This window comes from Microcebus murinus, chromosome X, assembly GCF_040939455.1.
Source record: "Microcebus murinus isolate Inina chromosome X, M.murinus_Inina_mat1.0, whole genome shotgun sequence".
NCBI lineage: Eukaryota > Metazoa > Chordata > Mammalia > Primates > Cheirogaleidae > Microcebus > Microcebus murinus.
In genome coordinates this window covers 117,721,076-117,745,724 of record NC_134136.1, presented here as the reverse complement: position 1 = coordinate 117,745,724, position 24,649 = coordinate 117,721,076, and the positions used below count along the sequence as shown (strand labels likewise).

General features: G+C 39.1%; 1 protein-coding gene across 2 annotated transcripts in view; it reads right to left on the bottom strand.

The window, feature by feature from the left end:
* MAOA (monoamine oxidase A) overlaps nt 1-8,704 on the bottom strand; it is an 81,010-nt gene extending 72,306 nt beyond the window's left edge. Inside the window, exons 1-2 of one of the 2 annotated variants that reach the window (XM_012754058.3) lie at nt 8,579-8,704; nt 7,258-8,249 (exon numbers count right to left, since the gene is read on the bottom strand). In XM_012754058.3, the coding sequence (XP_012609512.1) occupies nt 7,258-8,167 (910 nt within the window). In that variant the 5' untranslated portion in view covers nt 8,168-8,249; nt 8,579-8,704. Of the gene's footprint in view, nt 1-7,257 lie in introns of both variants that reach the window. The other variant, XM_012754057.2, reaches the window with a different exon arrangement.
* Between the last annotated feature and the right edge of the window lie 15,945 nt (nt 8,705-24,649).

The following is a 24,649-nucleotide window of genomic DNA, read 5'->3' as shown; positions in this document are numbered from 1 at the left end:
TTCTCCCAAATCCTTTCTTTTCAAGACATGTCAGGTTCCCTTCTCTATTTATTGTGGGCTTAATACAAGAAATGTAGGTGCCTTTGTTTTCAGCCTGTGTTGATTGTTTTCATCATGGTATATTTACAAATTCATTACTAATAACTATTTAATGATGTAATGAATACTTTGAATTTTTACTTTTGACCACTTCTATGAAATCTCAGCCCAAAATAATTATACTATGGGGACAGTGACATTGAAGAGGTTTCTAAAACATCAGATGTTCTAGATGGCCTAGTACAGGGGGAAAAAACATCTATTCCTTTTTTTTTTTTTGTGAAAAGGTGCAATAGCTTTCATCAAATTTTCAAAAGGACATTTAATCCAAAAGGTTAAGAATCACTGATCTAAACTATTCAAACAATCTCTACACATTATCGTAGAGATTAGATAATCTCTACGTACTAGGAATGAACTTTTCAAAAAGGAAATAAAATTGTCACATGAAAGTCATTTTACCTAATAGGATGCCCCATGTTTTTAAATTTAAATGTTCTCAAAGCAATAACATTTCGTGTAATGTGTTCTAATGTATTAACTACTGTCGAGGTTTGAGAGCATCAAGCTTCAACATAAAGCAATAATAAGGTTTATTGTAGATCTATAGATGGGCTGACAGAGAAAGTCCAATGAGGTGAGGTACAGAAAGAGCCCTGTATTGGAAGACAGTATTTTAGGGGTCCAAGGTCAAGTTATGTCATTAAGAATTTTGTGGCATTTGGTAATTCACTTGACCTCTCTGAGCCTCCGTTTCTGTCCCTTTGAACTGTCATAGGCCACCATTCTGTGACCCTTGGACGTGGTTAATATGTAATTAACTCACCTCTCAAAGCTTATCATCTGGCTTTTTATGTTTTTATTGACACTCTTACCTAATCGATCAAATTAAATATTGTTAATAAATGGGGCTCTGTTTATTTTGGCCTAGCAACAACTAGAAAAGGGCTTTTACACAAAGACTCAGAGAAGCCATGGGGAAGGGGTGAATGACCACCTGTGGAGAGACCCAGGCACTGATTTAAGTGAGTGAAAGATGTCAATATGAAATGATGCAAACCATTTCCAGAATAAATCATGGAAGAAAGAAATTATTGAGGAGGTGTCTTAAAAGGAAGCTAAGGAGACAGACCTTCATGAAACTAAGTTCTAAAAAAGATACCAGAAGATATAGCACATATAACTAAATCTAGTGCCTTAGATGACAAAAACCACAGTTCAAACACTTTACACAATGCTAAATGATGACATAACAGGAAATATATTGTCTGAAGGAAAATATAAATTATTGGTAAAAATATATAATATTTGTCACAATAAAGGGGGAGAAACAGCCCAACAATCAACTTGTCTCAAATGCTCACAACATTTAGAATGTTTTGAATCAATTCGTAAAAGTTCTAATCACTCGAACTTAAAATGAAAAAAAAACCCCTATCATTATGAAATCTATCCATCTTATATATGTAAATATATTCTTTAAACAAGTACTTATTGGGTGTCTATACTTTCTAAATCACAGAGTTGGCACTCTTGCAAGTCTCTGTATGTGATAAAAAACGACAATACAACTTCATTCTCTCTGGGTACACCTGAATCCAAATACTGCAAGATTTTTCATATGTTGAAATATTTCTATGCCACAACTGTATGACTATGTGATCCAATATTTGCCCATAATGGGCTTCCACGTTTCTTTTTCTCCATTATTGGCCTCTGTGATGTATGGAATTATACTATAATTAGATCTATTCTTAAATAAATTTTTCATATTAGCTGAGGATTATATATAAATTCAAATCAATTAGTATTGACTAAATGCTAAAATTACCCATTAAATGTCAAATAAACCCAAAAGTTCATTCAATCATGAAGATTTAAAAAAAAAAATCAGAACCCAAATAAATGTAATTCTTATATTCTTTGTTCAGCATGAAAAAGTCTATAAAGTAAAAGTATCCTAGTTTCATTTTGATAAAAAAAATAAAATAAGGGCAGAGAAGTATCCTAAAAGGCATGAAATTAATGCTCAGACAACACTGAACCTCAGAATCTCTAAATAACAAAGACACCAAAAATAAGCAGCATTTTAAAAATGGAAGCTTTTCTTAGTCACTACGAAACCACACCATATGTTCTGCCAAGTTCTGAGTTAAAATGCCTAAAATAGTCCTGGCAGAAATGATTTGTATGGATGATGTGTTTCAGCAAAAAGGGAAATTGTGGTATATTGTGGATTCAATCATTAGAACTCCGAACATTAGTCATTCTTGTGAAACAGCTTTTCTGTCTCAGATGAGAACAATTCAATCCTTACTGGTTTTACACAGCACCGAGTTCTGGGTGGCTAGTTCTTTCATTTTTTTTAGTACAGCTTGGCTCATGGACAAAAATAGAGAGAAGTTGTATTGCTTAAACATTATTTGGACACTAAGAGCCCTTTCCACTTGACAATTGGAATTTAATTGCAAAAAAAAAAACCATGGAGAAACCCTCTATTCACCCAGGACCATCCAGCATTATGACTAAGGTATTTTTGCTGTATACTCGCTAACCATCCACAGTTCACAGAGGCACAAAAATCACGGGCAGATGAGGCACACTGGGGGTTATCTCAATAGCTACTACGATCACATCCCTAGAGGCATAAGAAGCAACTATTTTCCTTTCCTGGAACTCTCACCATGGGCTTAAATTAAGCACTGCTCATGTCTGCCTTACACCCTCATGACTCTATCTGTGCTCTTCCAATCTCTACTGTTTGGTATATCTTTTTTCCATCTTCTTATCTCTACCTATTAAAATTCTACTTATCTCTCAAGGTTCCAGAACTTTGTTCATGTTTATAACATTAATATATATCTCTTTGTGTTCATGTCAATTATTTACCCATTTGATTACTTCTACCAAGAGGCATAGGCACCTTATGTGCAGGGACACTACTTACACATCTTTATGTAACTCTTTCTTTACCCATGTGCTACCTAGCCTGTGGTAGAGGCTCCTAAAATACTGGAACTAAGCCCAGGAGCCAGTCACCTCTATTTATAATGAGTTGCTTTGGGAGATAGAGTATTTCCCTTCTCTAAATGTATTCAAAGTTACAGCCAGATAATCACTAAGGAAATGCTGTCCAAAGGATTGAAATCTTAGGTAATGGACTAGATTTCCTTTTAAAACTTCTTTGATCACAAAGATTCTGAAATTTCAAACAGACCCATGAAGGAAGTATGCATTGTCCACTGGAGGTAGGCTTTTTTTCTCTTTCTCTTTTTTTCTCTCCCTAAAGAGAACCATTTGAGAAATTCTCAGTTAAGGGCAGATTTTAAAATTTTCCACCACTAGCGTTCTGTCATATGTTATATTTGTGACAGCTCATGAACAGGAACTAGTATCTAAAGTCAGTGACGGAACCATACTATACTTAAAATCAAATCAAGAAATAAGAGACAGAAAATAAGTACAAATCATTAAGTATAGATTACAAGCTCTACACGAGGAGAGAAAAATCAATGGGAGCCAGAGTGATCAAGGAGAGGATCTTCAACCAGGTATGGAAGGATGGATAGGATATAAATGGTCAGAGAAAAGCACCTCCATGTTAAGAAAGACAAAAACAGGAGAGGCATGAAAGGACAAAATAAATATAGTGTAGCTCTGAGGTCAAGAGGCAGTGGGACTAAAGCTCAAGTCTATGTTGAGGAATAGTGAGAAATGCTACTTGTCCAACAAAGTGGGGCCAGATAATTGGGAGTGTGGAAGCAGGGCTTGAGAGGCTGGTAATAGGAGACCATTTAAGGCCCTGAGCAGAGGAGCGAGGTGATGAAAGAGCATTTAAGAAAAATCAAGTCTGGGAGAACACTGTATGTGGGATGGACATGAAGGGAGAGCCATTGCTGTAAAGGTTATATGACCCACTGGGAAGGGGTCATATATGTTATGACCCACCGGGAAGGGGGTCATGACCAGGTAGGCTTCAGGGGTCAAAAGTCTGTCTCAGCGATGGGGTTGGAGGGCATCACAGGGAATGAAGAAGAGGGATAGCCCAAAAGAGGAGTTACAAGGATCTACTAAAAGGATGTAGAAAATCAAAGAAAAGAATGTGTTCAAAATGATGGAGAGGATGGCAGGGCCAAGAACAGAGTCATGGGACTGAGGAAGAGAGGCTGGTTTGGCAGGCAGGGTAGCATTTGGACATGTTGAATCTGAAGTATTAAAGTGTGAAATATCCAAGAACAGATAAACTATGGAATAGGTGTTCGGAGAAAGAAAAGAATTCAAATTAGAGACTTGAGAGCTTTCTATAGATAAGAGAAAGCTGAAGTCCCAGAATAAGAAAGTGGAGAGTATGCAGAAGAGCCCAAAAGTGATGAGCAGCAGAACCTACAGCTCATTTCAAAACTGGAAGTTTGCAAGAATATAAGCGCAATGAAAGGAATGGAAAAGGAGCAATCAGTGTGGGATAAAAATCCAACAGTGTCACAGAAAACATGAAAGGAGTTTAAGAGACGAATGTGTGATACATGAGGAATGATGGATAAGGGTAAGAGCATGTTAAAGATACCACGAAACTAAGAAATGGGCAAGGTTGTTTCCCCTCTCAACCACTAACACAGTATACCATATGACATTGATTGGTGGGTGGACAGGAGAAAAGAATTTTGTGCTGTAAGACATGCTCTATTTTATGTTTTTTAATTACAAAAAGGAGATACAGCAGCATGTTGCTATTTCTTGGTGCAAAGAGAATTGTAAAAGATAAAAGATAATGCTGATAATGTAGATAGGTTTTGAGTAATGTCATTGAGAATATTTACTCTTTTTGGAGCTATATAATAGGAATAGCACCACAGACACTAAGTATTGACGCTATGCTATAAAAGTGTAGGTAATATATCAAAGAGTGCAAATCCTGACAAAAGTTATAAGGAATATCAAAAGGCATTTAAAACTGACCCAGGGACTATTAAGTAACTCATGGGATACTGCCAAGCACACACAAAGATAATGTGTTCCTGAATTCACAAGAATGCTTGAGAAGTGATGCCTCTCACCTGCTCATGAAACACCCAGTCTATGTCCAGGATCTAACTTGAGCCAGACTTACGTCTACTTTAATTTAGTTGAGAACTATCTGGAAAGGTACTACAGACAGAAAGCAATGTTTCTGGTCTGTGAGTTAAAAAAATCACTCAGATATAACTAATGGAGATAACATTACAGGAAGCCAAGTACTTTTACCAGTTGCTGATGGACTAGAAGCTGGTCTCTGAAATAGGTGTGTGAAATACTGTACAAGAAATCTTTGCCCTCTACCTCTCCCAAATGGAAATTAATTAATAATTAATGGTGATCCTGGACCGTGGAAAGATCCAGGTTTTATGGGGCCTGAAGCTTATATACAATAAGAAAGAAAAAATTGTGCACACAAGATTCAGTGTGAAACTGGTTATTTACAATGAGAACCAGACAAGACCTGCAGTTGTAAGGCTGTATAAAGAATAAGGTTCATCAGCTATGTGCTAAATCTACCTCTGCTAATGACCAAGTATTGACAGGAAAGTAAGGAAAGAAAGAAAGCATAGGGAATAAAAGACAGTATTCCTTAAGGAGTACTGGAAACAGAATAAAAAACAGAAAAGAATAAAATTGCAGAAGGAACCCTGAATTGTGGAATAAGGATAATATGGAGATGGGAAAGGACAAAGAACTCCCAATCAATTTTCACAGCACATTATCATCATATTTATTTCCCAGTGATCAACGATGATATTGCTTCTAGGAAGCTTACCTAGAATGACTACATTTTTGGAAACACCAGTCTACTTCATTGCCGGCACTCAACAAGTATTTGTTGAATGAATGAACAAATGAAGGGAAACAAGAGAAATACTCCTTTTTCTTACTCTCCACCAGGATCTGCTTTCCTCTGATGCTCCAACATATATGTGTGTTTTTGCTGGCACTGGCTGAATTGTCAAAGCAACAGTTCATTACACCACTCTCTTCTCTTATGACTGGTCATCCCAAACATGCCAAGACAAAAGCTATCTCCATCTAAAACTAATTTGTAAGCATGTTCACAGTCTCCTCAAAAGGCTTATACATAAAAATGGCTACTGTGGGGCCACCCTACATACTTCCTCCCACCTTCTTTCTTCTTCTGTCTAAATCAGATCCTGCAAGTATGGGGTGGAGTGGAGAGGTCAGTGTGGGATTCTAGCTAGGAATGAAATGCAACACAAGTCCTAAATTTCAAACATTTTACCAATTATGACAACACACGTGACAATTTAATATATGAATCATGACAAGGCTTCTAGCAAGATACTAAAAAGCTTCATGCACCCCTCACTTGATCAGCCACAAACCTAAGCCAGGACCAGGGGATCTCAGGTCTGACAGCTGGCTCATCAGAAGGCAAGATTCAGGAAGGGGGAACTCTCAGGGAAAGAAGGAAAGAGGATGAAATAGGGCACTAAGCCTCTGATTCAAAAAGGGACCCCCTTGGGGCAATAAATGCCCTACAACTTCCTGCAAGTTCTAAAAAAAGGCAGGAGTAATTTAAAACTAAGAACTCACCCCTCTTTCCTTTTTTCTTTTTTTAACCTTTTCCTAAATGATTCTGCCTGCTTCCTCTTCACCTACCAAATTTTCTAAGGAAAGATGCTTAGAGAAGAGCAGGGCTGGAATAATAATACCTCAATACCAGAAATGCATACGCTGATGTACTGTTTAAGGCAAAGGATATGAAATCAGTGAGGCAAAGCAGCTACCTCCGGAATTAGGATTGCTGGCCTTAAATGGGAGAAAATCTTTCAGCCACTTCCAAGCCAGGCGATTTGACCTCAGGAGAGTTATTGAAACTCCCCAGACCTCAGTTTCTTGGCTTCGTAAAACGGGGGTGAATTTAGTACCCACCTCACAGAACTGCTGAGGACTGAGAAAATACATGTAAAGTACCAAATATAACTGCACAGCAAGATCTCATTAAATATTAGTATTTAATAGTAGTAGTAAAATTATTGTGCCTACCTCCCCCAGTTCACACCAACAGCAAAACTGGCCCAACCCCCACTCTCACCTCTCAGGATCCGAGCCGACCATGGCTACACTCTCACATAGATGAGAGACCCTCCAAACCGCACAACGCTACTTCTAGCCCCCTACCCCGAGCCGGCCAGGGCCCCTCAGGCCACAGCTACTGTCCACACTGACCTGAGATGCCGCCTCCTATCACGACTACGTCGAACATGTGGTCTGCTACACTCGTCTTCTCCCGACTCGCCATTCTTTGGAAGAGATTCTCCCGAGGCGTGGGTACAGGAGTGGGGACGCCAAAGGGCGGGATGTACCCTTCCTCCAACTCTCCGGGGGAGCCCGGGGGCGGAGTCGATCTTTCCTCAGATACCCGGGGGGAGCCGGGCGCTGAGGGCGGGGCGAATCCATTTGCTGACTCTCCGGGAGCGCCCGAGGGCGGAGCCGATGTTTCTGCAGATACTCGGGGGGAGCCGGGCTCTGGGAACGGGGCGGACCCTTGTGCTGACACTTCGGGAGAGTTATTGGGTTTAGGAGATACTTGTATTAGCACTTCGGAAGGACTACTGGGTGCAGGAGGAGGTCCTTGTACTGAACCCCGGGGGGTGCTGGACACTGAGGGCGGGGCAGACTCTTGTATTGAATTCCCGGGGGAGTTATGGGGTGTAGGAGGTATTGGTAGTGACAATTGGGAAAAGGTGCTGGGCATAGGAGATCCCGGTTCCAATATCCAGGGGTAGTCGGGCACTTCGAATGTGGCGGGCTCTTGTATTGAATCTCGGGGGGTGTTATAGGGTACAGAAGGTCCCTCCATGGACATTTGAGAAATGTTACCGGGTATATTAGGTCCTGGTACCGATAACGAAGGGTAGTCCGGCACTGAGATAGGGGAGGACTCCGAGGGCAGGGCAGATCCTTCGACTGAACTCTGGGGGTACCTGGGCACTGAGGGCTGGGCTGACCTTTGTACTGGCCCTCGCAAGGGCCTCAAGGGTGGGAGAGATCCTGCCACCGATAACCGGGAGATGTCGGTGTCCTGGCTGGAGCTTGGGGCGGCCCTATCAGAGGTGTTGTAGAAGGCGGCAGACATGGGAATCTGATCGTTCAGGCCATCGGCGCTGAAGCCCCAGCCAGTCTTGGAGTCGGAGTCAATCTTCTGGTCAAAACTGGTGCTGAGGTGGGAAGTTACATTAGTACTCCAGCTGTCGGCCGCGTCCACAGTGGTCGCGTTTGACAGGGAGCTAGGCAATGGGTGGAAGAGGGTCTGCCAGTGAGAGGGGATGCTCCATTCCTCTGGGTAGGACGAGGCCTCACCAGAGTTGGAAGCCACGTTCGGGACCTGGACAGAGTTGTCCCCAGCTTGAGGAGAGAGCTCCGCCTCACGCCCCCTCCCGGAGCCGCCGTGGGAGGGGGGTGAGTTGTAAGCGCTCATGGTTCTGGAGCGCGCTGGGCGCTGGGGGCGGTGTTTTGCCCTCCGCTACCCTTCCCTATGGTCGCTTGCCTCTTCAACCCGGCTGTCCCTTGTCCACGCTGTCGGAGGCCCGCCCTGGGAGGCCAGCCCAGAGGAAGGCGGGGAGATGTTGAGCTGGTGCGGCTTGGCTCCGCCTTCCCCGCCTACCGGCCGGCGCGCACTAATTACCCTCCCACTGGGTGTAGCCGGGCAATGCCACTGTAGGGTGCGGGGGGGGCGCGATGGCTTGGCAAGAGTGAGGAAGTGGGCGTGGGCGTGACTTCTTGGAGTCTCAACCTGGTGCTTTCATTCTATGACTTTAACTGAAAGGGATCTTGGCCGGAGTGGGCTTAGGAAAGCAAGTGTTTGAAGGAAGCACACCCGCCTAGGGTTGGAGGGTCGCGGGGTCGCCGCCCTACTTGGTCTGGCTCTTTGTGACGTCAGGGAGGGCTCGTTGAGGTCTGCGCAGCCGCGCCCTCTCTGGGGAGGGGGCGGAGCGAGAAGTAACTGTCAATTGGGGGAGACTTGGCAACTATTGGTTGTCTGTGGAGTTTTTCAAGCTGAGGCGCTTAACCAAAATCTAAGCAAGTAGGCTAGAAAAATATCTCGGCTACCACAGATTAAGTGCAGTTTAAAAAGCGAAGGTCAAGGGATGGCCAAGGTGCAGAAAGAATTAAAAAAGTAAAATGTGTTTTCCTCATCCCACTGAAAGGAGTGTTGATTTAGTGCACATATTTTACTGTGCAGTCAGCTGTCTGTTTGCTAGTTTTATCCCTTCTTTAAATGCCCCCTTTTTCTTATCCTCCTAAAGCTGAATTCGTTATAACTGGAACCCTCAAAAATGGATAAAATTATGACATAAATTCAGAGTAAGCGATGAGAACACTAGAAAGTTAACTAGATATCCATTCCCGCCTATGAACATTTCTCCTGCCCCCTCCATTCTATATCAAACATCTTGGTGAATAAACTGTAAGGAAATATGGAGTTCGTCTTTTCTTCATCCTGTTTTAAAAGCTCTTACTTCCTAGAATAGGACTTGAGACTTGACTAAATTAAAATCATTTTTTCTCTCAGTAGACTTTGAAACATAAAGAAAGGAAATAATAGATATAAATAATTCAGCTCTTTATAATGTGATTCTGCCCACCTTTCTCCTTATTTTCATTGCTTTCATTTCTTTTCATTCAAATGCTCGATTTCCACTATGTGCTAGGCATAGAGCAAGGTACTGGGGACACGCAGGCAACACAAGACAGACAGAGATCATCATCATTGAACACACAGTCTCGTGGAGGAGCTAGTAGAGGAAATAGACAACTGCATGCTTGATGTGTAAATACAAACTTTGATAATCGTTATGTTGGAAAGATCCATAGTGATAAGAAAGTGTTAGGTTGTCCTGATCCCTCTGGAGGTTAACTTTGGGACAGGGAGTGTAAAAATGTTCCAGAAAGACAGAACAATGTAGGCAAAAGTGCTATGGTAGAAACAAGCATGGTTTATCAGGACAATGTAAAGTAAGCCAGTGGAGCTGACAGCAAAGGGAGAAGCACAAGATACAAGGCTGCTGAGGTGTCTGAGCCAAGGTAACATCCTCGGTCTTTATGCTAAGAGCAACAGACACGGCTGCAAGACTTTAATCAAGGGGTGATGCGCCTAGCTTGCATTTTGAAAAGGTCTATATGCCTGCCATGTTAGTAATAGGGCAGGAGTAGATTGATACAGGGAAACCAGAGTTAGGCATTCTTCAAAGAAGAAATATCCAATCACCCTCACTACCTCCAGTATCTTGCTGGTCCTCTCCATTGACCTAACCCAACCAGAAGCTAGAAGGCAATGGAGCCTGTTGATGCAGGTTGTTCCAGCGTGAGACAAAGTAGCAAACCTAAGAAGCCATGTTTGCTCATTTCTGTTTGCCAGCATAATTTCACAAAGCCCCTTCCTCTGTGACTGAGTGTAGTTTTCTGGCAAGATGCTTTGAAGACAAAACACGATAGAGCACACAGCCCCTCCACATCTATGCCTGAGTCACTATATTCCTTAAAAGAAAGATGACTCTAGTCCTTGCCTTTCTCTATACATAAAATAATGTCTGACAGGGTTAGTGATTATGCTTCTGTAATGTATAACCAGATGTGTATTCTTATGCCCAAACCTTGATGTAATTCTGCTTCAGTGTAACTTCTGAGCAAGTTTGATGTAATTTTGCGCGTACTAAACCCCTATCACTTGTATATAAGCAGTGAGCAGTCCTGCTCAGTATACTGTGCAGGAGCAGTCCAACAGAACTTTTTAATAAGGGCTGCTCCAGACTTTATATCTTAGTCTATAGTTTAATTTGGTCTAAATTTAATTCTTTAAAAGTTTGATTTTTTTCTTTAGTTGACACAGGTCAGCCTTCAGGGGCAAGAACAGAGTAGAGAAATGCAGTGGGTGCACCCAGAGGGGCAAAGGGAAGTTATCCAGCATAGCTCAAGTGAAGGTTAAATTTGCAAATGAATCTAAAATATTTAGTGTAGTACTTGACATGTAATCATTACTCAATACATATTTGCATTTTAATTTTTAAAAACTAAATTATATATTCATGTCATGTACTGTAATCTACTTAACCATTATTCTCTAACATTAAGCACTTAGTACTTTTGAATTTTTAATATATAACATGGGGATGAACATTTTATGCATAAAATATTGTATATATTTCTTAGCATTTCTTTGAGATAGAATCCTGAAAATAGGATTATGAGGTAAAAAAGTAGGAGTATTATTAAGTTCTTTGATTGAAGTTCCCAAATTATGTGCCCAAAAGACCATATAAATTTATACTTGATCACCAATGCCTATGAATGGCTGTCTTTTTACTGCACCTACTCCAACATTAAGCAAGTTAACTTTTTAACATTTCTTAACTTGAAAGGTGAAAAATTAGCATGGCATTGCTACTTAAATCAGTGTTTCTTTCATTACTGATAAAATACTTTTATCATATATTTATTAGCCACTTCAATCTCTTGTGAATTATCAGTTCGTATCTTTCTGTAGTTCATTTCTGTAAGTGCTTTATATAATAAGACATTAACCCCATGTATATTATTTTCACTCAAGATTGCTCATTCCAATCTATATTTTAGTACTATTTATGACATTTTAGGTATGCAGAAATTTTAAATTTATGTGCTTATATCGATTATTTAGTGATTTCTTTCATTGCTTTTAAACTTAGAATGTTCTTGTCTTTCAGAGATCTTAAGGACAAAATCTACATTTTCTTTTAGTCTTGTGATGGTTTGATATTTTTAGATTTAATTATTCAATCCTAATCTACTGATATGTATTTTGTGATGTGCTATATAGGGTGAGGATCTTAATGGATTCCCCTCTTTTACCACAAATAGTTAACCAATCGTAACAGAACTGCCTATTGAAAAATCCTTCCATTCACTGATTAGTGTTACCTCATCCAACATAAATACTGAAATCTGTTTTTGAGCTCTCTCCTGTTATACTGATCTGCTTATTTTTGCCACATTGCCATCAATACCAAATTGACTTATTTATTGTTGCTTTACAGTAGATTTTACCAGATAGAAGGATTAGTCCCTTCCCAATAGTCTTTTTTTTTTTTACAAATTATTTATAATATTCTTACATATTCCTTCCATTAATATATCCTTATATATTTAAATGGATTTCAGAATGTCATCCATGAAAAATACTCTTGGTTAATTTAATTGGACTAATGGTATTTCCTAAGCATCAGTGTGAGAAATTTATATCTGGCAGCCTTATTTAATGCCTTTTTAAAGAAGTCTTCATTTTCAGAATACTCATAGGAAATCATTTTACTTATCCCTGAAATTAAACAATTTTGTGAGGGCAATATGATTGTCTGTGTCTATGTGTCTATATGTGTGTAGTATCAGAAATCTGTGGATTTCTAATTCGGGGATTTTATTAATTCTTATGTTAGGGCATTTTTTTTCCTACTCTGACTTGGATTATTGCTTCTGCTTTAAGTTTTTGGTTTCTTCCTGAAAAACACCTATAATTATCTTATCGGAGCACCTTTCTATGTCCTTTATCATTGTTACCATCTCTTTGTCCTTTTCTTCTGAATTCTGAGGGAGTTAATTAGATTTATCCTTTATATTACTGATTTAATTTTCTAAAGTTCTAATTCTATTTTACTGTTTCTGATGCAGATTTTAACTATGTCATTTCATTGTAGACTTTGGGTTTGTTTTGTTGTTTACTTTAAATTCTTATTTCAGCCAATTCACTTTTCATTTATGCCATGCATACATTGGTGAATTTTCTCCTTATGACTTCCTGATTTTGTTTCATAGAGGCCTAGTTTTATGCATGTTCTGGAGACAATTGTTTTTGAAAATACTATTCTCTGTCTGCAGATATCTATGGCATTCTCATACATTGCTGACTTAAATGCAAAGCAGTACAGTTGTGGCAAGGAATTTGATAATATCTAACAAAATCACTTAAGCATTTACTCTTTGAGCCAGTAACCCTACTTCTAGGAGTTTACACTAACAATACACTTCCACAAACAGAAAAAACATATGTACAAGGTTATCTGTTATGGAATTATTTTGAATAACAAAATATTCAAAACAATTTACATGCACATCCAAGAAAGACTATTTCTTGCATATGTCTACACAATGAAACACTATGCAGCCATTACAAAAAAAAAGAAAAAATGATGATCTCTATGACCTGATATAGAGTGATTTTCAGGATATATCATCAAGTGATAAAATCAAGGTATGAAAGAATGTATATAATATCTCTTTGTGTGAGTGTGGGTGGATTTGTATCTTCCTGTAAGAAAAACATTTACTTACATTTGCAAAAAATAGGAAGGAGAAAATAATATATGGACAAATGGGTGAGAATGGGATGAAAGGGGTAGGAATGGAAGTGAAATTTCTCTGAGTATTCTTTTTAAAACAGTGCAGCTCTCATCAGGGAATATTCATGGGTTCAACTAAACCTTCAGATTCATGAAACTACAATGGACTATATTTGACATCAGTCTGCCCAAAAGGATACAAGACAGAAACCACAGCTTGTCAGTGGACTGTGTCTAGTGTTTATCTTCCACGGGCATTCTTGCAGCAGATCATAGAGCAGTCCAAATAGCTACACTGCAGCTATTTTAATTAGTTTCCCAAGTGGTAGTTTAGGTACAAGGAAAAAAGTTTCACATCAGACAAGTGTGGAACCTAGCCTTGGTTAGCAGCCTTATGCTCCATAGAAGCCAATAACTTTTATAATAATTCCACAGTTATAGCTTCTGGGATTCCTCACATGGGACATAACCAATTGTAACAGTCAACACACCAAAGGAAGCCCAAAATTATGGCATTTGCATCTAGGATTTAGAGTTCATTTATAGTGTCTACTAGTCCAGATGCTATTTATGAATCAGAGGGTACTTTTTTCCGATAAGTAATGTTGCTTAGAATTGGAACAATTTGAGCATAAAAAAGAATTCCAATAATGAAACAATAAAATACCCATCAGCCCATTGTGATAATCCAAAATAATAAGTTAATAAAACATAGGGAGAAAGGAGTTAAAAAAGACAACTATTTTTTTACATTAAAATATCAAGTAGTAAATAGAAGAAATTATAAAAAATCACCACTTTTAACTCTGGTAAGAATCTATTCAAGCAAGGATTTCAGCAGATGCTAAAAACCTTGAGTGAAATATACTGGAAAACTGTTCATTCACAAAGTCTCTAAGTATCACTCCACACATTGTTTTATTAATTATAAAGGAAAAAATTGTTCTTTATAGTTAAGAGATCTGCCAGTTACCACCTAAACCATATGATCAACTTAAGGTCTCTAATCATAATGATCTAATATATTAATAATATGTCCTTTGATGAGACGTAATAAGAAGTTCACAACCTTACTTATGCAGTATTCTTACAAAAAAAAAATGTTTAACTTGAATCCAACCATAAGGAAATAATCAGACAAATTCAGATATAGGCCATCTTATAAGGCAACTGGATCCTTCAAAAAAAGTCATTGTTGTGAAAAAAACTAAAAAGCAGGGGGATTGTTCAAGATTAAGAGAATAAAGAGCCATAACCAAAGACTGTGTGAAACTTGACTGGATTCTGGGTTGGAAAATTAAAAAGCTATAGACATTGAGAAAATTTAAATATAAATTGTATATTAGATGATATTTTTGATTAGCGTTAATTTTCCTAGGTGCTATGGTTATGGGGGAGAATGTTATTATGATTAGGATATATGTAGGTTGAAGTTCTTTGAGGGGAAATGTTATGAGTGCTAAAACTTATTTTCAAATAATTCAGGGGAAAAACAGACAAATAATGAAAATGTGATAATATATATGACAATTGGTGAATCTACATGAAGGGTATATTGTGTTGATCAAAGTATTCTTTTCTTTAGGTTTGACATTTTTTCAATATTAAGTGTTGGGGGAAAACAGTTCAGAAGAAAAAATATTTTGAGCCAAAAATTCTTTACCAAAGTAAGTTATTAATCAATTATGAAGGCAAAAGAAATTTATTTTCACACAAGAAGAAAGAAAACTTTACCTCTCTTTCTGAAAGAAAACTTCCTAAGAATGCACTCCAGAAAAATAAGGCTGAAAACTAAGAGGGCTATTCCATGAAAGGAACTAACTGGAAATTCAATGAAATATCAGAATGATGACCAATCAACAGTCTGGAATACAAATAGGCCAAATCAAAATTCAGTGAGCTCTAAGGAGAATATAGTGGATTCCAAAGGAGATCAAGAACGAGTAAACTGGAAAAATTAGCAGTATGGTAAAGAAAATGATGGGGTTCGGGACATGCTACCTCAAAATATGACACCTTGGCATTTAAGAAAACCACCGAAGCAGGAAGGCTACTTTCACCTTCCTCTCAACCTTCTTCCTGAAGCAGGTCATAAAACCTAAGAAGGTCACTCTCTAATCGTCTCCCACCCTGCTCCCCTGAAACAGGTCAAAAGACCCTCAATCAAGAGATGCCTTTCCTATACCCAGAGGAAAAGAGCATCCTTATTTCTAAAGACATAGGGACACTAGAATTTGAACAAACAGGACTTGCTAAGTTTCCTCCAGTTTATTAACATTAGATCATACCCTTTTGTCCTCCAATCATACTTCTCCACGACTGTCCACTTTTTATCAAACCTAATAAAAATAAACAAGTTTACCTGTTTCTTGGGTCTTCATTTCTGAAAGCTCCCAGACCACGTAAGACTTATAGGAAATACATTTGTATGCTTTTCTCTTGTTAATCTGTATGTCGTTATAGTGGCCTTAGCCATGAGTCTAAGGTGGGAAGAAAAGATATTTCTTTTCCCCTACAAATGCCAATTATTGTCCTCTCAAAGAGTCACAGAGAAACAAACAAAAGTGTGGCATTATTAACCGATTTGCTGCATTTAAGAAAGGCAAATAAATCCATTTGGCCTCAACACTAGGCAAATTCTCTTTTGCTTGGCATAGGGATCATGACCTTGAAACCAGAGAGAAGAAAACACTGTATAATTATGCCATAGTACTTGGCTCTACAATGAACAGTATTCTCATAACTATGCTATTTCATAAGTATTTTATTGATTTGTCCACTTTTAGAACACTTAGCTATGGCTACAGAAAATAATCTAAACATTATCAGATCTTGACAATATAGAACGAAAGGAACAGCTGACAAGTGATGGGGAGGAGGGAATAGAGGACAGTGTACAAGTGTCACATCATTATCAAGTGTCAAAATATACTGTAGAAAATTGGTAGAAACTGAAATAAGGATTGGAGTATACTACTCAAAGATAAAGGAGGAGCTAAATTAATGGACCAACAACCAAAAATGGTAGTGAGGAGAGAATGTGGAAGTGGTATAACTGAATAAAATCCTCACCTAAGTTACTAGGAAGTCAATAGACAGTTTCTAAAATAGATAAATTAAGAAATAGTACTCTGAGCTGGGATTATAGGAAAAAAGCACTCCCATATGTTCCTGATAGAAGTGTAGATTGCAATAGTCTATTTGAGGGTAGTATTATTAAAAATCTTAAAAGTATGGATGCCTTGGGCTGGGCGTGGTGGCTCACACCTGTAATCCTAGCACTCTGGGAGCCCAAGGAGGAAGCTTGCTTGAGGTCAGTAGTTTGAGACCAGCCTGAGCAAGTGCAAGACCCTGTCTCTACGAAAAATAGAAAATATTAGCTGGGCATGTGGCACATACCTGTAGTCCCAGCTACTCAGGAGGCTGAGGCAGGAGGATGGCTTGAGCTCAGGAGTTTGAGGTTGCAGTGAGCTATGATGATGCCACCGCACTCTAGCCGGGGCAACAAAGTGAGACTCCATCTAAAAAAAAAAAAGAATATATATATATATATTATATATATAATATATATATATATTCTTATATATATATATTCATATATATGTGTAGATGCCCTGAATATTCATATTGTGTGATACTTTTTCTCCTAGAAATAGTTTTTATTTTCTTTGTCTCTCTTTCTGCATCCTTTGTCATGAAGAGTCCTTCTCATCTTGTCTTATATCCTTGAGAGCTTGACTTGTGAACAAGTGGGAGCACTCCCTCGTCTTCTGCCATGGGGGGGAGGTGATTTTCAAGTCACATCCAGTGGCCAGTCTCAAAGGACTGGGAGTTCTAAGACACTTAAGCTATTAAGCAGCATACCCTATGATCCATATGTGCCAAGCTCCCGGGGGAGTGTGTCTTAATAAGAAATCTCACCCATAAAGGGCTTTTGTTGTCTCAACTTTTGTTGCCTGGTTAGTCCTGAGAAAGTCCAATACATCCTAGGAGGGCCTATTCAGTGTCACTGATTAGTGGGTCTGTGACTGGTGGCTCCCTGCAAATTTGTGGGATAAAGAATAGGAAAACATGGATATCTTTTCATTTAGTAATTCTACTTAAGGAAATTGTCCTAAGAAAATAATTACAAGAAGGGATTTATCTATACACTTGTTTATTGTTATATAAGTGATACATTGAGAAGAACCCAAATATAAGGGACTTGTGAAATTCATTTTGGTTTACCCATAAAATGGATGAATGCAATTTTGAAAAATGGTAATATATATTTCATTCGGGATCAATTATCATTGTCTTCATCCATTGATTCATTTGAGAGATATTTATTAAACACCTGTTCAGTGCCAGGCACTGTTCTAGATGCTGTGGCTACGTTGGGGGCAGAACAGATAAAGTCTATGCCCTCACAGAGCTTACATTCTAATGGGGAGTGCAAAAGAAACAACAAAAAATAAATGAAAAAGCTATATAATATTTCACGTGGTAAAAGTACTCTGAAGAAAATCAAGCAGAACAAGGGGAAAGAGAGTAATCGAATAGGGTTTAATATTTTGTACAAGGTGCTCAGGGAAGTTCTCTCCCATATGGTGATATTTGAGTAGAGATGTCAATTAATTGAGGGGCATAGACAAGAAGATATCTAGGGAAATAGCATTCCAGGTAAAAGAATAGCAAACACAAAATTATAAAGCTAGAAATATGCCTGGCTGGTTTGAAGAACAGAAAAGAGACCCACAATGTTAGAGTAAAGTAGGCAATGGGGAAGTGTGGGAAATGGGGTTGCAAATATCGTAGGGTCTTGCTAAGGACTTTGGATAGTTTTTCTGAGAGGTGGAAGTCATCCAAACAAGAACTGCTCAGCCAAGTCCTTCCTGAAGTCTTGACTCACAAAATCATGAGCAAAACAAACTATGTTTTAAGGTAATGTGTTATACAGGAATAGTAACCAGAACACAAGGTGAGAGATGACAGTGGCTTGAACCTGAGTGGTAGACGTGTAAGAAGTCAGATTCTGAAAATATTTTGAAAGTAGAACCAATAAAAACAGGCATGAGGTGTGAAGGGAAGAGAAGAGTCAAAGATGACTCCTTGTGGCAGTCTCCGCTGACAAGGGTGAGGCAAATGAGGCACTTTCCTCAGGTACAATGTTAAAGGGGGTATCAAAAACTCAGTAATCAAGACAAATGCTTTAATTCAGTATTTTAAAAAATCAGAACCAGCCAGGTGTGGTGGCTCACGCCCGTAATCCTAGCACTCTGGGAGGCCAAGGCAGGAGGATCACTTGAGGTCAGGAATTTGAGACCAGCCTGAGCAAGAGTGAGATACCGTCTCTATCAAAAATAAAGAAAATTAGCCATGGTGCATGGCTGTTGCCCCAGCTACTCAGGAGGCTGAGGCAGAAGGATCGCTTGAGCCCAGGAGTTTCAGGTTGCTGTGAGATAGGCTGACACAATGGCACTCTAGCCCTGGTGACAGAGTGAGACTTGGTCCAAAAAAAAAAAAAAAAAATCAGAATTAATGCAAATTTCATGATGAACAAAATGTTAAATTTTAAAATAAAGACAGAAGCAGTAATTATGCTATTTACTTTTGCCTTCAGGCTCAAATATGGCTAGGCATAGCCTTGCCCCTAGGTCTGCCCAACATGTCCATTCCATGGCTAAGTTTTACTCATCTCAGAAGGTAGGACGTGCACATAGGCCACTCTGTTCAGTTTTCCTGTATGCCATCATTGCTTATGAGCTTTCCTCAATTCCTCTGGTCACATGCTTTTGGGACTTCTCCACTGACCCCCCCTCTGTTATCTAGAGCACTCGATTTTAAGTCATGGAAATTATTTGAGAGACCATTGCCTTCAAATTCCCAATATCTTTGTGTCATCTCTGTAAAGGCAGTTACTTGCTAAAAATATTTAACACAAGATTGACAGATGCCAAAACAACCTCATGACTTGCATCTGCCCACTCTCCTGCAGCCAGTTCATGCAACAGTACCTTGCAGCACAAGCACAGTCCTTACTGTGACAGGGTCCATAACTTCTCTGGAAATAAGAGAGTACCCCTATCTTCCTCAGAGCTACCACAGCTGGCCACTCTTTGAAGAAGGGACCCACCAGGAAAACAAAGTCACATACAAATTAAAGTAATTTGAGGATGGTTTCATAAGTGGAAGGTGTGGGCAGGATTGAGGGAGACTACAAAGGATAGTGAGGTACCCCTGAGGAAGTAATAGCAGAGCTATTATGACCCTAGGCAGGGCCAGAAAAATGGAAGGAGGGAGTAGTTATTGCAATCTGGGAGGATAAAGTCGTATGGAGAGGACCAGCTTGAGAGGAGCTATAACCATTGGTTGAGAGATATAGGTAGCCCCTGGAGACCTCACAGGGAGGAAGCCATGGAATAAGTATCTCAAACTTACTACGTTTTCCATATTATCTCCCAACTGGACTCTCCATGGGACAAATTCAACCAGAAGGCAGAGAATATGGGGTCTGTTAAGACTATATGGGATAGCATCTCATGGCAGAAAGCAGTGTGGAGAAGAGTAGAAGATAGATCTGGAGGGGGAACTAGAAGACATCCAGTGCAGGCAGCTTTCAACTAAGCAAGACTATGAATCAGATACCTTGATTTTCACAAAACATTTTTTTTGCCATTTTCAGGCCTAGAATACATGGCTCTTTGAATAAACATATTTTAACTTGAGAGCAACCTCAGTCTCTGATTGTTTGCCATTCATCTGCTCTGACAATTTTAGTTGGCAAAAACGAAATCTCTAGGTATGACCAAAATGGTATCTGCTAGTAGTGAAGGAGCCAGTAAACTCTATATTAACCTTCATTTTTCCAAATTCTCCAGTAATCTGCTGTTTAAATTCACTTTTGGTGTGTTCTTTCAGAAATGACAATTTAATAATGCAGTGAAAGGTTTTCTCTCACCTAACTCTTGAAAGGGTGGATTAGTACAAACTTATTAGAAACACAATATGGCAGTGTGTATCAAAAGTGTCAATAATGTTCACTCCTACTGACTACCATTTCCATTTTGGAGAATCTTTCATAAAAATACAAACACAGGCAGAAGATTTATGTACAAAGACTTTATTTCAATCATTTTTTATAACCTCCTCCAAAGGAGAACCTTCTAAAACTCAGAACAATGAAACATGAAACAAAAAGTAAATAGGAAAGATGTTATGAAGATGTTATTGGAGGTCATGCAGCCTTCAAAAATTATGTGACAAGGAATGTTTATATGGCATGACTGTATAAGCTTGAGTGAATATAAAAAGCATGATAAAAATTTAAATGGAAGGTGGTTTCAATTGCATAAAGTAAAATGTATACAATAAGAGAGAATTGTTGAAACATTAAGTTAAATGTTAAGTTTTTATTTTGAAATAATTATAGATTCATAGGAACTTGCAAAAATAATAAAGACAGATCCTGTGTACCTTTCATCCAGTTTCCCCCAACTATAACACCTGACATGATCATAGTACATTATCAAAATCAGGAAATGTATTTGTATAGATTGGTATGTACTCACTAAAATGACTTATTTCTGAGTAGTGGTCTACATAAGCTATTAGCAATTATATTAACAATTATAATTGATATGTATACATATCACTATTGAAATGCTAACACTTTAACTTTTAAAATATTGTTATTTGGCAAAATCCGAGGAATAGCTGTAGTTAAGTTACTTTCATTATACTAATGTCAATTTACTGATTTGCCCCTGCATTCTCCTCTCCCATCCTACACCACCCCACAACACACACACAGCACACACACATTCTATGTGCCAGTGATAGCAGCTGAATGTTTTATAATGTCACCCCCTTACTTGTGCTGCTTCCTGGGCTTCATTCTCCATTGATATGAACTTTTGTCTAGATGTTGCCTCTTTATTCTTCTAGACTAAATCATTATCTCCTTATGAAGCTGTCACAGATTGGATTCTCTGGGAAGCTGAAGTGGAAATGGAGCTAGGAATGCAAAAGGTTTATTGGGAGTATCACCTGCTGTGAAAAGAAGCAGGATTGGGCAGGAGGAACCATCAGGGTCTCTGCACTGCAGATCTGAAAAGTCTCTACCAGCCCAGCAGGACCACCAAGCAAAGGATGCCCATTAGAGAAGCCCTGAGTTGGGTGTAAACGGCCAGCCCTGAGTGGCACTGCCTTGCTTAGTCATTCATTGGGATTGCCCTAAGAAGACTATTTTGCTTAGTCATTGGCTTGTGATTTCCCAAGAATATTGTGAAGTTAGCTCTAAAATTGAGGCAGATCCTGAGGAAAATCACAGCTGGAGGCTGTCAGAAAAACATACTCTTCAAATCTGGGCAGAATCCTTTCTTGAAGGGGGATTATGAGTGGTGTATCTCCATGCCTGATACAGCACCCAGGGCTGGCTTCATGGACATGTGACCTATGCAATCACACAGGGCCTCACACTCAGAAGGGCCTTGCCCTTGGTTTAATGCCTCACTGTCTCTGTCTTGAAATTGTTAATGATTTTATTTTTAAAGACATGTTTTGTAAATGAAGCCCAATGAGACTTCACTGGGAAATGGAGTGTGCACGTGAGCTGAAGAGATAATATGCATGTGCTCTGTTCCTTGTGACACCATTGTTGCCCTATTTGCATATAGCATTAGCAATGCGCCTCCTGTTTTTTAGAGATGGGCTTTTGCTATGTTGCCCAGGCTGATCTCAAACTCCCTGGCTCAAGTGATCCTCTTGCCTCTGCCTCAGAATTCTGAGTAGCTGGGTCTACAGGTGCCCACCACTGTGCCCTGCTAACAATGCCCTTTTTGAACAAAAGGTTCTGAATTTTCATTTTTGCACTGGGCCATGCAAATGATTTACCTGGCCCTGACAGCAGCCCTTTATGATCCAGCTCCAGTCCTTAATAAATGTCTATCCCCTGGTCCTACTGTGAGTATTATATCTTCTACTACATATAGTACAAATATATTAAAATTACCTGTTCATTATGAGGTACTGATTTTTAAAGTATACTTTTACTCTTAAAAAGGATAAATTCTTGACATTATTTCTGTTCTTTTATCTGTCTTTCTCACTCTAATCTTCTACCCATCTCTTATTCCCTTGTAAATGGAAGATCATTTTGATTATCCTTGTGGAGGAGACAGTTATCCCTCAATATCTGTTTTCACTTTCTTCCATAGAAATAGAACTCACAGTTTTGCTGCTCAGAATAAAGACCATCATTTCCCAGCCTCCCTTCCAGCTAAGTGTGACGGAGCTCTGGTCAACAGATATAATTGAAAATGTCATGTGAAAGAAACTCTGAGGAGGTTTTCTTAAAGGGAAGGATTGTCCCCTCTTCTTTCCTTCCTTTTTCCTGCTACCTGACTGTAGACATGAAGGCTAGAACTCATGTTGCCATCTTAGGTCATAAGATAGAAGGAGGCTGGCAAAATAATTGGAAGGAGTATGTTCATTGCTAATCTCCATTTACATGATAGATACACTTGTTTTTGTTTAAGTCACTATTATTTGGGGTTTTCAGTCATAAGCAGCTAAACTTAATCTTTCTGATACAGTTCTTCAAATGAACATGGAATAGTAAATGTGTGTCTACTGTGGCCCCGCTCAAGGAGGATACTCTCTGCTGGCCCTGTTCAGGTCCACCTTACTAGGAGCTGAGGTTCTCCTTTCATGCCCCCATCTCTACCTTTTGGTCAGGGGTGAATGTGGGTGGGGGTGGTGGAGACTTAGAAATGTCCAATGTTGCTGAAAGGTGGATTGTCCATGAGTTATGAGTTGGCAGAAGAGGAAGAAGGGGAATCTGCACTCAAAGACAGCCCCTCCTTTTAATTTCTTTTATTCAGCTCTCTGGTTATTTGACAAAAACTTTATTCCTCCCATTCTTCTGTCTTTCCTCTTCCATTTGAGTCTCTACTTTTCCATTTCTTTCCACTTTGCCTATGCTCTGTCTCATCTAATCTCTGGGAGAAGAAAATCTGGCATACACATTTCTGAGAATCTTCATTTGACAGTTAAGTTAAAAGTTTCTTGGAATATTTTTATGTATCTTTATTTCAACTTTGTTGTAGGCTGGAAGAGTGAATTGGTCCGTAGTATATAAGTGAGAGAGAAGAGGGAGCAAGGGAAAACACTGAAAACAACCAGAATAAAACTTTGAAGTATAACCCACTGAAAGAAATGGCTGCACTAATTATCATGGTGATAACTAGTGATGGTATTGCTGAGGTATGATAGATGTGGACTGAATTAAATTCTCAGAAGAATCTCCCAGATACAAGAATTATAAATGTCTGTGGTTGAGTTCCTTAATAAGTGACAGGTTACTTAAGTTCAGAGTGAGGTACTAGATGTATAATGGTGAGGTGGGAAGTACATCATTCCAGTTACTCAATGGTTGAAGGTGAAGCTTCTTATACTCATACCACAAGAACTGCTGCCCCTTTAAAGAAGTTCTTGTGTGCAGGGACGGAAGATCGGGGAAAGGTAGGGCTTTCTAAATACATCAACCTCAATTCTTTCCCAGACTTCTGGTCAGCAATGATATTGAATCAAGCCCTTTGGATAATTTTTTAAATGCTGGCTCTGGCTGTCTGCATCAATAGCCCCCACAAGGGCCATATCTGACATTTACAAATGTGTTTATTCTTCCCTTCACCTAAATAGACAAAACTCGGAGAATCCTCTGAATCATGCCGCTCTAGGCAATTTTAAGTCCAGGCTCTTCTTTAAATCATCTCTTTAACTTTCAATATTTCGAGACACAATTTGAACAAGAATGATTTCTTTAAAAAGCCAGGCAGGGCCCTCCTTTGAGCAGATAAGCAATTAAATTCAAATCAGCTTCATTTAAGAGATACAGCTCTAGGCATTCCCACTGATGGGGACCAGGAAGGCAAAGGAAAATGGTAGGGTAAACAAACAATTATCTACACAATTTGATCAATATGGAAGCTAGGAAAACAAGACCTTCCTTAAAAGCATCATTTTAAGAGGGACTTGAATTATAAACTAGATAACTGCCTTCAATGATCTCAACCTGTTTTTGTATAAGCACTGTTCAAAAGGGCTGGGGGCATGTGCTGGTTATTATCCATTTCTCCCTCATTCACATTGATTTTTGACCCTTCTCTGCCCTTCTCTGACCCCTATGTAAGGCATCACCTGGGCACCCCTGCCTTTTAGCTTCTGATTGGCTTGGGCCATTGGCGTGAGAGCTGGCAAAAGAC